Genomic DNA, 15445 nt, shown 5'->3' on the forward strand with positions numbered 1-15445 from the left:
TTATGATAGGAAAAATGATTTACTCCTAATTATTATTATCTTTAAAGATCTTACTTATTTATTCATTTATTAGCAAAGGAGAATGAGCATGGGGGGAGGCGCAGAGGGAGATAATCTCAAGCAGACTTTCCGCTGAGCATGGAGCCTGGTGTGGGGCTCAATCCCATGACTCTGAGACCATGACCTAAGCAGAAATCAAGAGTCAAACTTACATGACTGAGCCATCCAGGTGCCCCAACTCCTGCTGATTGAGAGAAAGTAGAGTGAGGAAGTCTTGGAGTGGCCTAGGATGACCTGGGATGGCTTCTTTCAGATGAATTTTGAGCCAGATCTTGCAGAAATGGTAGATGTTGGCAAGTAGTCTAGGTGGATGGAACGGCCTGAACAAAAGCACAGGGCTGGTCTTAAGCAAGACAGGAAGTCAGCTGATTTGGCAGGCACGGGCACATTTGTCTCGCACACTTAATACTTTTTGAGGTCAAAAAGGATGGTCCTAATTTTTGAAATAAATATCTGAAGTGTAGTGGATAGGTTCCTTTTTGCACTGGAGAAAAGTGAAGGCTGGCAATTGTTTAATAAATGATCAATTTCGAATTTTTAAAAACACTGTCAGGAATCACCTTTTAGAGATAGTGTGTTCAAAGTCACCTCCCATTAGCATTCATATTTATTGAGCAATTCAGGGCAAAGCATGATTACATAATATCTCCAAATCAGATAATATCCTCATTTTCTGGAACCTAACTACCTATTTAAAAATCATTTAGTAAAACTGCTGTGATCACAACCAGCCTCTTCACTCTGCAAGTCAGTGCCACACAATTAAAATAAATGCAAAGCTCGGTTTGGTTAAACCAGATATTAAACTATAGATATAAACCTCTGTGCGTGTATGTGTGTGTGTGTGTGTGTGTGTGTGTGTGTGTGTGTAGTGAGAGATTTTGAACAGAGATCGAACGCAGAGGCATTTCAACAATGGAAAAAAATACTTGGTACAATATGAAAATTAAGCTTACAATTGGAATACCTTTGGAGTCTCAAGAGCAGCATACTGATTCTGTGAATATTATGTTTTATTCCTTTACCTATTCCCACATGTAATCCTTTATTCTCTTTGAATTTGCTTCTAATGCAGTTTAACCCTGGTTTTGACAGTGTCCATCAACTTAATTTCTTTTATTAATATGAATTCTTCTTTTAGAGAGTAAAGCTAGCTAATCTGTTTTTTCCCTTTATCATTTCATGCAGAGCAAATAGTAAATAAGGAAGGAATATGATTTTCACTTCCATTTTTCCCAAGTGTAAACAATGAAGTCAGACGATCTGTGCCTGAGATCTAGAGCCTTGGTATTTGTTGATCCTATGGAATCAACGCCCTTGATTAGCTATAAGCCAAGCCATCAGCCTGACTTAATTCTATGCTCAGTAAATTAATTCTATTTTACTAATGTGACTAAAAACTAAATTTCATATCAATATAAACACTCATTAAACTGCAAATACCAAGTTGTGCAAGCTGTTGAAAAGACTCATTTTTATTTATAGATGGATTCTGATAAGAATAGCATTAAAAGTGGTTTAGTAGGGAAATGTTAGCGTGATTAATGTGCAGTTGTTTGCATTTTTAATATTTCACTCATATATCAGATTAGTATTTGTGCATACTGTCAGACTTTATTCTGTCCTTGTCAAAACACTTATTACTGCTGACAGGTATAACATATCCACATTAATCCTTAATTCCTTGATTCAATTTTCTAATTGCTTTTTTGGCATGCGATGGTGGCCATTTAGTCTTATGTGATGTATTCATCATATGGTATAATAATGTGCTTTAAAAATTAGACGTGTCATTTAAAGTAACTGAACAAGAAAAAAAAATGACTAAAGATTGGAAATTTCAAATTTCACTGTATTAGACAAAGTATTAGATATTGGTATGTCACACATTCTGGAGATTGTCCATAAATCATGGTCACAGAATGTTAAAGGGACCCTAAAAATCATACCATCTATTTGTTCGTTTTTCAGTTGGGGAAATTGACTTAGTAACATGCCCAGTATCACACATATCCATGGTAGCAGAGCTGGTCCAAGAACTCAAGTGTTCTGAACCCTGGTCGGGAATGAGGCAGGTGCATGCATATGAATTTTAAAAGTGATATCTTAAGTTCACTCCTACATTAATAGCCAAACTGAAAGAATGAGATTCTTTGTCTGCTTAAGTTGTATTTTTAGCAGTATCATAAGGTGGTTAAAAACCAAGATACTAGAATCAGACAGATCTGAGTTTCAATCTGTCCCTGGACCTGCCCCTCCCTCACTGTGTCACCCTGAGAATATTATCTGACCTTTCTGAATTTTAATTTCTTCATTTTATATAATAGAGAATAACAATAATGCATGTAAAATGCTTAGCACAGCCCTTGAAGTACTCAAGTAAGTACTCAATAATTGTTAGTTAGTATTGTTTTTTTAATGTTTTATTATTCCCTTAATATCTATAATTTGGAGAAACTGAGTCATGCCTACCATGTGACAGTTTCATTTATGCTTTGATTCACACACTTGTCGTGTGAAAGATGTCCTCTGTTAGATGGTGTAGGTCAACCAAAGAGGATTCCAACATGATATCTGGCTTAGTGGAGCAGGAATCTAACAGAGGCATACGACATGTACGTCAGTAGCTCAGGTAAACGATTGGGAGACATAAGTCCTCAAAGGTGTCACAGGCACCATGCTTAGGCATTTCAAAGAGAGAAGGTTGAGTGCAGGGGTGATAAGGATGAATAAGAAAATGGGCCTGTCCTCAAAGAGTTTGTTCCAGTGGGATGATAGGGTATTTATGCAAGTGTCATCCAAGGTGGAAAATGAAGAGGGCCATGAAAGGTACAATTAAAGGGAGAGAGATGTAAATTTGTATATTTTGAATAGTTCCAATTATGGCATGGAGAGCTTGAAAACAAAACAAAGAAAACCTTGCCTGATGGTAGAGAGGAAAGGTCTCCTAGACACTAGGGATATTATGAGTGAAGACGGCACAGATTCTGGAAACCCTGGGCACAGGGTTGAAGAGTGAACACTTACACGGACTAAAACATAGAGCTTGTGCAGAATAAAAGATGACATTTGACAAGAGCCTGGTAATCCTAAAATGCCATTTTTGGACTCCATGTTACAGAGATCACAAAGTACCAGTCATCAAACCATTTTGGCCCACAGATGTCTTCTTTTGACAGCAACAATTTTGAGATGTAATGTCTTTAAAGAAATCTCATACTTTAGTAGTACCCACTACTTTTTGTTGTCTTCTTCTAGAAATTAAGATAGTCTTCCTACCTACTGTAGGCATTGTGCATAGTGCTTAGGCATACAAGCTCAGATGGTAGGTTACATTTTTCCAAATCATGGCCCTGTCACCTATTAGGTCTACAACTCTAATTATGTTACTTGAACTCTCTGAGCTTCAGTTTCATTATCTGTAAAATGGGAGTAATTCTTAGCTCATGGAGTAAGGTTAAACTCATGTAAGCATACAGCACAGCACAAGGCATATTGTGAGCATTTAAGAAATGCTGGCTATTGTTAAATTACCCACCTGGGCCTTGAAGGAATTTGAGTTTGCAACCTTACTTTGAAACTAGTGAACATTTTTGAGAAAGGAAATTTTTTTTTTTTTAATCTTCTGAGGCCTAGGGTATCAGACTACTTAAATTGTTAAGACTAGTCCAAGGACATCAAATAATTCTGTTAAATCCTCAGCTGCTGGGGTGAGGGTTTCCAGTAATGGGGCTTCAGTGTGATTTCTGGGAATGAACTACTCACACATTTACTCACTCTCTCAGTGGGCCAATGGAGGAAGGAACAAGTACGTGGCTCCCTTTGCCCATTGGCGTCTTCCAAGCATCCCCTGACTTGCAGTACCAGTTTCCCAGGCTATGTCGAACAGTGGCCTCACTTTCAGAATACTTCTTTTTCAGTCATTATACATTTAAAGAACTGTCATCTTGAAAATCCTTATGATTCCAGAAGCTTCTCTGGTAACTTGCTTTTCTTCAGTAGCTGAAAAATGGAACGAGATAACACAGAATTGTTGCCTCTAAAAACAAGAACTTGAAAATATGAGTACAGTAGTTTCAGAAACACTAGAGTGAACAAAACAAGCCTTTTTCACTCTAAAAGTGCTGTGTGCTTAATAAACAAAGACTGCTAATTATATAACTGTCAGTGAATTTTCTGGCTTGGTCTAAACACCAGTTTCTTGTGGTACAACAAATATGAAACTGCCTGGAAGTAAATCACAGCCTCTAAGTGCTGTGGGCAAACAAATCCTTGCCTTATCTCTTTCAAAGGAAGCCATGGAAAATGCATGATAAATTGCACAGTTCAGTGAACATGTTATGTCATTGTGAAATGATTTTGATTCATGGTTATGTATCTATCGCTAAACAACTGGCAAACCTCAAGGTATCAGAAATATCATTCATGGGGTTTTGCTATTTTCTGCTACAAAAATCAAGTGCTATAAAATGGGGCTTTTTTTTCCCTTTTTATTTAAAATTCTTTATTGAAAGTGAGATTTGCCACAAATTCTTTGGAAATAATTTTTTAAGTTATGTGAATTCTTGCCAGAAAAGTCAAAGGGCTGTGCTTGTCACTAATATTCTTAACATACTGAATAATTCATACTCTTGCTAATATCCTTTTATGAAAATTTTATAGCCAAAATAGAAAAACTTGTAAGCCAATTTGACTTTAAAATAGAATTTTAAGCTCTTTTCACATGGCTTATCAATATAAAAAATTTCTGAATGTTTTCAGTACAATAGCAGCAGAATTAAGAGTAGGGAATTATTGTAAGAATGCTTTCTCAGAAGTGGCTTTTATACGAGCATAATTTCTTTTCTGTGGTCAAGATATTTTACTACACTCTTCATCTGTTGCTGATTCTCTGACATTAAATAATTAAGTCGTTTTCCGCCTGAAATTTACAGTTATTTTTTACTAATTTTTCCCTCAGTTAGTGCTTTTGGCATTAGCATTTGATGTTTAAAACCTTTTCTTCCAGTGTTAAAAACAGCAGAAAGGTAGCCTGACAACAGTCAACTGATATGCTCCCAAATTGTTTCCTGTTTTCTAAATCCCCTAAGCCAGGAACCACTGTTTCTCAAGTGATTTTTGTTGTTGTTTTGTTTTATTTTATTGTAATCATAAACTTATTTTCTTCTCATTTTTGTAATCAAATATCTTAATGTAAATTTGTATATTTTGAATAGTTCCAATTATTGCATGGAGAGCTTGAAAACAAAACAACAAAGAGAACCTTGCCTGATGGTAGAGAGGATAAGTATTTCTTAGGTATATTAAAGAGGATTTTAATATATCTGATATATCACCATTATTTAAACCTGAATTTATTTTATTTTCTCTTTGTATATTTTAACCAATTGACCTTTACATATACTTTGCATTTATTAAATTAGAATAAATTTCAGAAGCCTAGAAATATGGTTCAAAACATTCATAGTATTTTTCTGTTAGCCTTGGAATATGACAAGCCTATTCTCTAAATATTTACATCATTGGAGACTATCTATGTACTTATGCTGATTTTGACTTAACATTTTCAAAAATAAGTCTGTTAAATTAAATGTAAGCTTTAAAGTGTAAAACCATAGATCATGTAACTTGATACAAAGTATTGCAACATGGCTTACAGCATATTCCTGGAAGATTTTTATGCCCTTTATTTCTGCCATCATGGCCACTTTCACCTTTATATTGAAAACTCCCAAAATGTATCTGTATGAGGATAATTTTAAAACACGAGATTTATGTTGCTATAAAGGAGAAATCCTTTATAACCACATAAAACTGTTGTCACCAGAAATTTCAGTCTAAGTTTTACATGAAAGGGGACATATTTTATCTTTAATGCCTCATTAAACTTTCTGGAAATGGCAGTATTCTAAAATATTCTTGGTGAATGACTACATATGTCTGTATTTCTTCGAGAAGTTCAAATATGATCAACAAAAAAAACCAAACAAATCATTTGTTCTAATAATTAAACCAGTGGCATTTTCCCTTCTATTTTGTTTTCATGCATAGATCTTGCATTGACACCTCAGCCATGTCCCACCTGCAGTTTTTTCAGGGAAGTAGCCAAAATCACCTTTCCTATGCTAAAATGATATCCTTGCTGTTTCAGAGGTGACATTGGTATTTACACCTTAATTCCTTGTGCATGTTTGTATCCACATGTGTGCATGGAATGTGTGTGTTCACACACCTATGTGCTTGCACATGTATTTATGCCACGTGTGTGGGTGCACGTCTGTTTGCACATGCACACATATGATAAACTACATTGTGTGATTAAGAGGATGGACTCAGGAGGCAGCCTGCCTGAGTGTAAATCTCAGCCCTTCTCCTTCCTAATTATATACATTTAAATAGGTAATTTTAACTTTGCTTCAGTGTTCTTACTATAAGATTTAAAAGAGTTAATATATGTAAAGAATTGTGAGTATCTAATTCATAGTAAGTACTTAATACAAAACTAGCTATTACTACTATAATCATTATCATATTTTCACTGACTCTATTCCTAGGGTCATGTTATTTAGACATACGTATTTCACTGAAGTGATATTAAAGATATGCTAACAAAATATTTTGTGTTGTGGTCATTTAATTAGGTAAACTGTATTGTGTAGTACATATTGTGTAGTTGCATACCTTTGTGGCTCACAGACTACCCATCAAATATAGTGACATGCATTCATTTATTCAAATGTAGGCCTGCCGCACATCCCTTTTGCACCAGGATTTGGTATTAAAATGAAACATGGCACCATACAATCCGGCAGTCATAGTCCTTGATATTTACTCCAAGGATCTGAGAACTTCTATCCACATAAAAACTTACTTGCTAAAAAGGGAACAGCATGAAGGGAACAAGGGTGGATGGTAAACTTCTCTAAATGTACTTTATTTTTTAGATCTGACCCTGGAGCCATATCAGCATCTTAAAATTAAAAGCAATATTAAATAAAAATGGAAAGGGGAACAATCCCTCAAAACAGCCAGCCTCTGAATTCACAAACTTACCTAAATTGGGATGGACTCAGTGGCGAAACCACACAGAGAAGACCTATTTCAAGTGATTTTATTTTATTTCTTTTTCCAAGTGATTTTAAACATGCAGTATTTAAACACACAATATATTCTTTGCAGGATCCTTAAGACAAAAAAAACCCCAAAACTACAAAGAAGTCAATTTTAATTAGTTTTATTGTCACATATAATATAAAAAATATTTAAATTGTATTTTATGCTATAATAAAAGTAATTATCAGTATTACTAGGTATCAGATTTTCAATCTAAGAGAAAAGAGATACAAAAATACAAAGAAGTTAAAGCAAATTAAATTTGAATTGGCAATATCATTGTGAATTCATGATATATTTTTCCTTTTTAAAAACAATTCTGAGTTTGGAGGGTACATTGATATTTTACACAATTCCACCTTCATTGAAGACATGATATCCATTTTCAGGGAATGCTGTTCACTGTCTTCAGCTGTCAACCTCTTCAGGTATTACTATAACAGCAGAGAGCCACCTTTTCCAAGGTCATTACCCTTCCCAAGGGCAATGTAAAAACTGATCTTTGAAGGAGCATAAAGGCTTGGCCCTCTTGGCCCAGCTTGATTGTTGAAGGATCGTTCTGGCTCTAGGTCTTCTCTTGGCCCTGCATCTCAATTCAGCCCTTTCCCTCTATCTAACAAGGCTTCACTTCTTTTTTCTTCTACATTTTTTTTCAACCATAAGAACCTCTGCTTGGTAACTCTTTCTCCCAGGGAGTCTGCTTCTTTGGAAATCTAATTTATGACACTGAGCTCTGTTGCTTAAAATGTGCTAGAAGAATGGCCAGTCCAGTAGTAATAAATACCTCTTATGTCTGGAATTAATACCACTTTCCAGCAAGTTTCCTTAGAGAACTGTCTTGATTATAGGTCTGGGACAGGCAGAAGACAAGGAAGCTATCAAAGGCTTTTGTGGTCATGTCAGAACTCAGGAGTCAATTTGAAAACATTCTCATTGTTCAAAGATTTTCAATATTCAATAGAACAATTTGAACAATTGATAAAACTAATAAAAATTATAGAAGCTAGCAATTGAAACACATCAGAAATATTAAAAGTTATAATTTTATAATGATAATATAAATTGTCATGTTTGGAGAATGCTAGCAAATAATTATTTTGAAAATTGATAAATGGAAGGGAATAATCAAGTATTTAGCTTACTTTTCCTATAAAAACTGTATACAGACTCTCACTAAACTAAGAATAGAGGGGAACTTCCTTAACATGTTGAAGAATATCTGCACAAATCCTACAACTAACATCATGCTTAACGATGAGAAAGTTAAAGCATTCCCACCAAGATCAAGTACAAGGAAGGTTGTCCCCTTCTCACCACTCCTTTTCAACACTGTACTGGAAACTGCAGCTAATGCATTATGACAAGAAAAAGAAATGAAAGATATACAGATGGGTATGCAAAAAATGAAACTCTCTTTATTCACACATGACATGATTTTCTATGTAGAAAAGTCCAAAGAATCAACAAACGTACTCACGGAATGATAAGCAATTACAGCAAGGTTGCAAGATACAAGGTAAAATACAAGTCAGTTTCTTTCCTGTGAACCAGCAATGAACAAGTAGGATTTAAAATTAAAGATATAATAGCATTTATACTACTATCCCTCAAAATGAAATACTTAGATATAAATCTAACAAAATACGTACAAGATCTGTATGAGGAAAACTATAAAAGTTTGATGAATAAAATAAAAAAGAACTAATAAAGGTAAAGTTATTCTGTGTTCATGAATATGGATGATCAATACTGTCAAGATATCAGTTCTTCCCAACCTGATGTATAGATTCAAAACAATCCCAATCAAAATACCAGGTTATTTTGTGAATATCTACAAATTAACTCTAAATTTTATATGGAGAGGCAAAAGCTCCAGAATAGCCAACACAGTATTGAAGTCGGGGGGCCTGACACTACCCAACTTCAAGACTTACTATGAATCTACAGTAATCAAGATAGTGTAGTATTGGTAAAAGAATAGACAATTAGATCAATGAAACAGAATAGAGTGCAAAATTAGACCTACATAAATATAGTCTATTGATCTTTGTCATGCAATGAATGCATGGTAGTCTTTGCAATGCAATGAAGCAAAGGTAGTCTTTTTGAGAAATGGTTCTGGAACAACTGGACATCCAGTGCAAAAAAATGAATCTAGATAGCTACCTTATACCTTCCACAAAAATTAACTCAAAATGGATGATAGACCTAAATGTAAACTGCAAAACTATAAAAGTCCTGGATAACCTAGAAGAACACCTGATGACCTGGCATATGGCAATGACTTTTTAGAGACAACACCAAAAACACGATCTATGAAAGAAATAATTATGAAGCTGGAATTCATCAAAATCAAAAACTTTTGCTCTTTAGAAGACAATATCAAGAGAATGGAAAGACAAAACACAAACTGGGAGAAAATATTTGCAAAAGAGGCATCTGATTAAAAAAAAATTGCTTTCCAAAATATACAAAGAACTCTTAAATCTCAACAATAAGAAACAAGCCAATTAAAAGTTGTCCAAAGACCTTAACAGATACCTCACCAAAGGAAACATACAGAATAGCAAATAAGCATATGAAAAGATCCTTCATATCATATATCCTCAGAGAAGTTCAAATTAAAACAGCAGCAAGATGTCACTGCACACCTTTTAGAATGGCCCAAATCTGGAACACTGACACCATTAAATGCTGTTGAAGAGGCAGAGCAAGAGGAGATCTTATTCATTGATGGTGGTAATGCAAAATGATACAGCCACTTTGGAAGATAATTGATGATTTCTTAAAGAACTAAACATGCTTGTACTATAAGATCCAGCAGTCACACTCCTTGATATTTTCCCAGTGGAGCTGAAAACTTATATTCACACAAGAACCACCACATGGATGTTTACAGTAGCTTTATTTATTTTATTTCTTTATATTTTTAGAGAGAACACATGCAAATGGGTGGGAAGGGACAGAGGGAGAGAGAATCTTAAGCAGGCTTCCTGCCCAGCATGGGACACAACATGGGGGCTGTCTTATGACCCTGAGATCATGACCTGAGCCAAAGTCAAGAGTTGGACACTTCCCTGACTGAGCCACCCACGTACTCCATATAGTAGTAGCTTTATTTTTACTAGTGGAAATTTATAAGCATCCAAGGTGTCCTTCAGAAGGTGAATGGATAAATGAACTATGGTACCTCCAGACAATGTAGTGTTTCTCAGCACTAAAAAGGAATGAGCTATCAAGACAAGAGAAGCCATGGAGGAACCTTAGGTGCCTATTTATTACTAGTGAAAGAAGTCAACCTGAAAAGGTTAAATTCTATGATTTCAACTATATGACATTCTGGAAAAGGCAGAACTATGGAGCCACTAAGATCAGTGGTGCCAGGGTTTGGGGTAGTGAAGAAGGGATAAAATAGGTGGTGCACGGGAATTTAGGGCAGTGAATATACTCTGTATGATACTATAGTGGTGGATTCATGTCATTTACATTTGTCCAAACCCATAAACTATAACACAAGAGTGAACCCTAATGTAAACTATGGGCCTCTGATGACCGTGATGTGTCAATGAAGGTTCATCAGTTGTAACAAATATAACTCCAGGTGGGGGCAGTTGATGATGTGGGAAGCTATGCATATGTTAAGGCAAAGTGTGTAGGGGAAATATTGTCCCTTCCTCTCACTTTTGCTGTGAACCTAGAACTGCTCTAAACAATAAATTCTACATCACATGCTTGCAGTATAAGACTGATGAATCACAGACCTGTACCTCTGAAACCAGTAATACATTATATGTGAATTTAAAAATTTAATAAAAATAATCCTGACAATTGTTAAAAAAAAATAAAGTCTAAAAGAATCTAAAAAATAAAGTCTATCAAAGAAAAAAGCAAACTAAAGATAGAAAAAAGAGTACTTTAAAAAAATAAATATGTACCAATATTTAACTCCCCCCTCCCAAAATGTCTTCTAAATGTTAATGACCACCACTACAAAAACACTGTATTACAATGAGAAAATAGTCAATTGAACTATTAGAAAATGAGACATTTTCTGTCCCCATCCACTAGAAGTGTATAGTTTAACTGACTTCAGCAAGGGTAGGAGAAAAGTAGAATCACAGTGTCCTGTCAATTATGCGAATTTAAGATTGGGTTTTCTTTTTCAGGGAGCACCCAAGCCCATAGCCATTGAACCATGTGCTGGGAACAGAGCTGCTGTTCTGACTGTGTTTCTTTGTCTCCCTCGAGGATCATCAGGTGCCCCTCCTCCTGGACAGTCAGGTAAGACGAACGTGGAGCCATCAGCGGTAAAACAAAAACACATAGACTAAATGGAAGAAATAAACAATACTATCATGCAGCACAGTGAGGATGCTTACATGGTTCTAATGCAAAGTGTCTTAGAATTTCTTAGAATGCAAACTTTTACCAAAATATCTAGAAATCCGCATTGCTATAAATTCAGATTTGCCAATGTTTCTCTTAGAAGTACATGTTAAATATGTGTGTATGTTTGTGTATAATGTATGTGAGTATGTATGTTCACACACACACACACACACACACACCAATGTGTTGTTGTAACTACAGTGAGAAATCTCACTGACATGGCAAGCAAATTTTTAACCCCTTTGGGCCACTTATTTTTTCCCAGTATGTGTGTCATATAGGATGCCAAATTATAAATGTGATTAGAAGTTTGCTTCGTAAATACGGAACCAAATTAAGGAGTTTACTTGCATGTTTGGAGTGTGTAGTGGTGTCGGAGGATGATGGCTTGATGCCACCATCTCAGTGTACTTAATATATGTTCTTGTTCTCAGCACCAGACAGCTGGAGCTCATGGGTCAGGGAATCCTCCCCCTCAGATGGCACAACCAGTCTTCGCCTCTGATTCTTTTCCTACCTGAAAATCATATTTTGAATTTGGGGGTAACTGGATGTGCCCTGTTGAAGGTCTTCTCATTGCTGTGATGTTGTCCACATTGTACACACACACACACACACACACACAATGTTGAGTATAACTTGTAATTAGATCACAAACAGTGCTTATGTCTCTCTTTTTACATATTCTATTCCATTTTCTTACAATGTGTAATTTTTCTGTCTCTGATTATTTGCTCTTTCCAACTCTTATGAAATGGATGCTTTTTGAGGGTAAGGGTAATTTCCAATCTTTCTCTGGCAAAAAGTACCAGAGATCTGGCAAGTTCTCAATAACAGTAATTGATGCTGAACTCACTTCCCTGATTATTTTATCTTTTCTTGGTTCCCTAGCTAGCCTTGACCTTGCATCTCACTTTCTTGATTTGTATCCAACCTGACACAGAAATGGAAGCTGTATTACTTTATTCCCTGTAAACTTAAGATACTCCTATAACAGAATTTTTTCTGTATGGAGACAGAGGGTTTCCATCACTTAAAAATGATTTGCCACTTACGGTACCTGATAATATCCTGTTGCAGGAATTTCTACACAAAGTTTATTTGTAGGTGTTTGTTCAAAGAAATGAACATTCTCTGTACTTTCTCATATATTGAGTGAATGCCTCGCTCTTCTTTCAGATCTACCAAGGTAAACGTAAATGGGATGCAGTAAGTAAAATAGTTTGGCACGGGTCAGATAAGATGGATAATTATAGGTACTGTGCCCAGCTAATGGAAGTATTGTTTTAGGGCTGGGATGACTTCCAAAACAAACCCTTCACTAATGAAAACAGGTCTGTGTGATATACACTGAGGTTCTTCTGGATCCTTGACAAGATGATGTACTGATGGGCAGAGTGAAGGCAACTGCCAATACTCTGTCCCTTTAACCTTTGAAATCTTTTTGACTGATTTAAAAGAACTCAGTAGCAGTGTGGCCCATTACCTTAGCTGTGTTGTATTGCAGATGCATTATGATTACTAACAATAATGCTACCTTAGATGCGCATAGTGCTTTAATCTATACAAAGTGTTCTCTTATTTTTTGCATTTGATCCTCATGACAGGCCTGTGCCATCAGTAGTATAAAACTCACCTTGTAAATGAGGGAATTGAGGCATAGAAATCTATTTCTACACCCAAGGAATAATAAGGAAACTACTGGAGTGTAAAGAAAAAAAAAAAAATACCGATAGCCAACATGCCAGGTAGTTTTCCCTGATGCTACGTAGCAGAGAGGTTATTTCTCTATACTCCATAGCCCGTGTCTTCACAAAGCCCAGCATTTGAGGGAGTACTGAAAATGTCTATAGCGTTGATAAAGGTAGACAAAACTTTGAATTAACTTACCATACTTTCTCAGAGCCTGTCGATTGAGCTATATCGAAAATCTGTGTGCATAATTCAGGATGAGCTTGTTCTTTGTTTAAAAAAAAACTCATAAATGTTTTCTAGGTGTTTTTATAGGATTAGGAATACTCTTTGAGTCTACTTCAAAAACAGTATTATGTGCTGTCTGCAGTCTACTTTGAAATGCATCAAAAACATGGTATTGATGTATGGATTGTAGGTAGGATGGGTGGATGGAAGCTATATTATAAAGCAGGTCAAGTAATTGTTAATGGTAGAATGCAGGTGGTGGGAATACTGTCGTTAATATTCTTTCTACTTTGCTACATGTTTGAAATTTTTATAGTAAGATGTTAGGAAACAATAAAATTAAAAAAAAAAAAAACTTCTGACTTCACTGCCACCACAAACAAACAAAAAACAGGCAGTGTTTGTAGAGAGAAATTTTCTAATGTTCACATCTCAGTTTTCCCTAAATAAGGCAAATACTGACACCAACATACAAATTATATGACTTATTTTTTTACTCTTCGTCAAGATACTTGTTGTGTACACAGCCAATTAAAACTCAACATAGTACCATCTACTACTTGAGAAGAAATGCATTCCAGGGATCATTTGAGAACCATATTGGCTCTTGGAAAGGAAGTTTGACATTGGTTATCTCATTTCTAGAGTTTGGTTTACCTCATATCTTTGCAAGAAGTTCGTCTATGTGCCTGTGCTTATCCCAGTGCCCTACACACAGAAAGCAGTTCAAAAACACTTTTCATGATGATGGTGGTGGAGAAGGAGCTTCATGGATCGACTCCTGACGCCACCCCCACAATGGGATGAACACGGTGCTAGGAGCCTTCTCCTGGCTCTTGAGTGACTTTATGTCTCCAGATATTAGCATATCTATTCAATGGCTAGTACGTCTTATTTATTAGATTAAAAGTTCTCTTGCAGTCCTTAGCCCAGTCTCAACATTTTTTACGAGGCCCTTTTTTGAAATGTTGCTTTCCAGATGCTGAGTGATGCTTTTCATAAGGTTTTCTTCATTAGCATGAATGAAAGCCCTGTAGACAAGGGTCAGTTTGGGGATAAAGAGAAGGCGGGAACATCTGAGGAGCATGGCGGTCTTCTCTCTGAAACTGAGTGTCAGCACCGACAAATACATGATTTGGAGATGCATGCGTGCTAGGTTGTTTGCCATCTCTTTTGAGCAACAGCTAGTAATTTTTTTTAAAAGATTTTTATTTATTTATTTGACGGAGAGAGAGATCACAAGTAGGCAGAGAGGCAGACTGAGAGAGGGAGAGAAGCAGGCTCCCCGCTGAGCAGAGAGCCCCATGCGGGGCTCAATCCCAGGACCCTGAGACCATGACCCGAGCCGAAGGCAGAGGCTTTAACCCACTGAGCCATCCAGGCACCCCTAGTAATTTTTTTTTAAATTTAAAATATGACATGGTCTTTCTAGTTCATTCTCTTTCCACCAGAAAGTATTTTAGGAATGCTTAGCAAGTCATAAGGGTCTAAAATCATCTGAAGTCCTTTCCATGGCTTTCCTCTAAACAGAGGTCGAAAGAAAAGCTGCAGATTCATCCATCAGATTACCCCGTGCACTAATCTTTTTTTTTTTCTTTTTTCTTTTTTTAATGTAATGAAATTAGGTGTTTGTGAGCAATTCTCCCTCTAGGTGGCTTAGAAGAGTAAAAGCAAAAGATATTAAATAGGCTTTTTGGCATTCCTGGAGCTGGACTAATTACGTTCCCAGCTCCCCAACCCCATAAACCTGCTTCATTATTCTTTGTGAGAAACTGCGGCCAGCCATGCCAGACTCTTTGGGTTAATGTGGGATTTCTGCTATTGACATTTGTGTACTATACACCGCCTTCTCTACTGACCTCAAGATGGTTGAAAGACTGACATCCCCATGAAAACAGGGCCCATCAAGTAATTGCCGCATGACACTAAACAACGAAGCATGTCTCCAGTCATCTTGGATGGC

The 15445-nt window shown here is 36.2% G+C and overlaps 1 protein-coding gene across 1 annotated transcript in view; it reads left to right on the forward strand.

Annotated features, from left to right (window-relative positions):
* The window catches only part of LOC111145096 (attractin like 1), a 796800-nt gene that overhangs the window by 682661 nt on the left and 98694 nt on the right, over positions 1–15445 (forward strand). The window contains exon 28 of the mRNA XM_022499729.1: positions 11340–11454. Coding sequence (XP_022355437.1) covers positions 11340–11454 — 115 coding nt within the window. The remainder of the gene's footprint in view (positions 1–11339; positions 11455–15445) is intronic.

Source organism: Enhydra lutris, unplaced genomic scaffold (assembly GCF_002288905.1).
Source record: "Enhydra lutris kenyoni isolate GAN:26980312 unplaced genomic scaffold, ASM228890v2 scaffoldscaffold12, whole genome shotgun sequence".
In the NCBI taxonomy this organism is placed as follows: domain Eukaryota; kingdom Metazoa; phylum Chordata; class Mammalia; order Carnivora; family Mustelidae; genus Enhydra; species Enhydra lutris.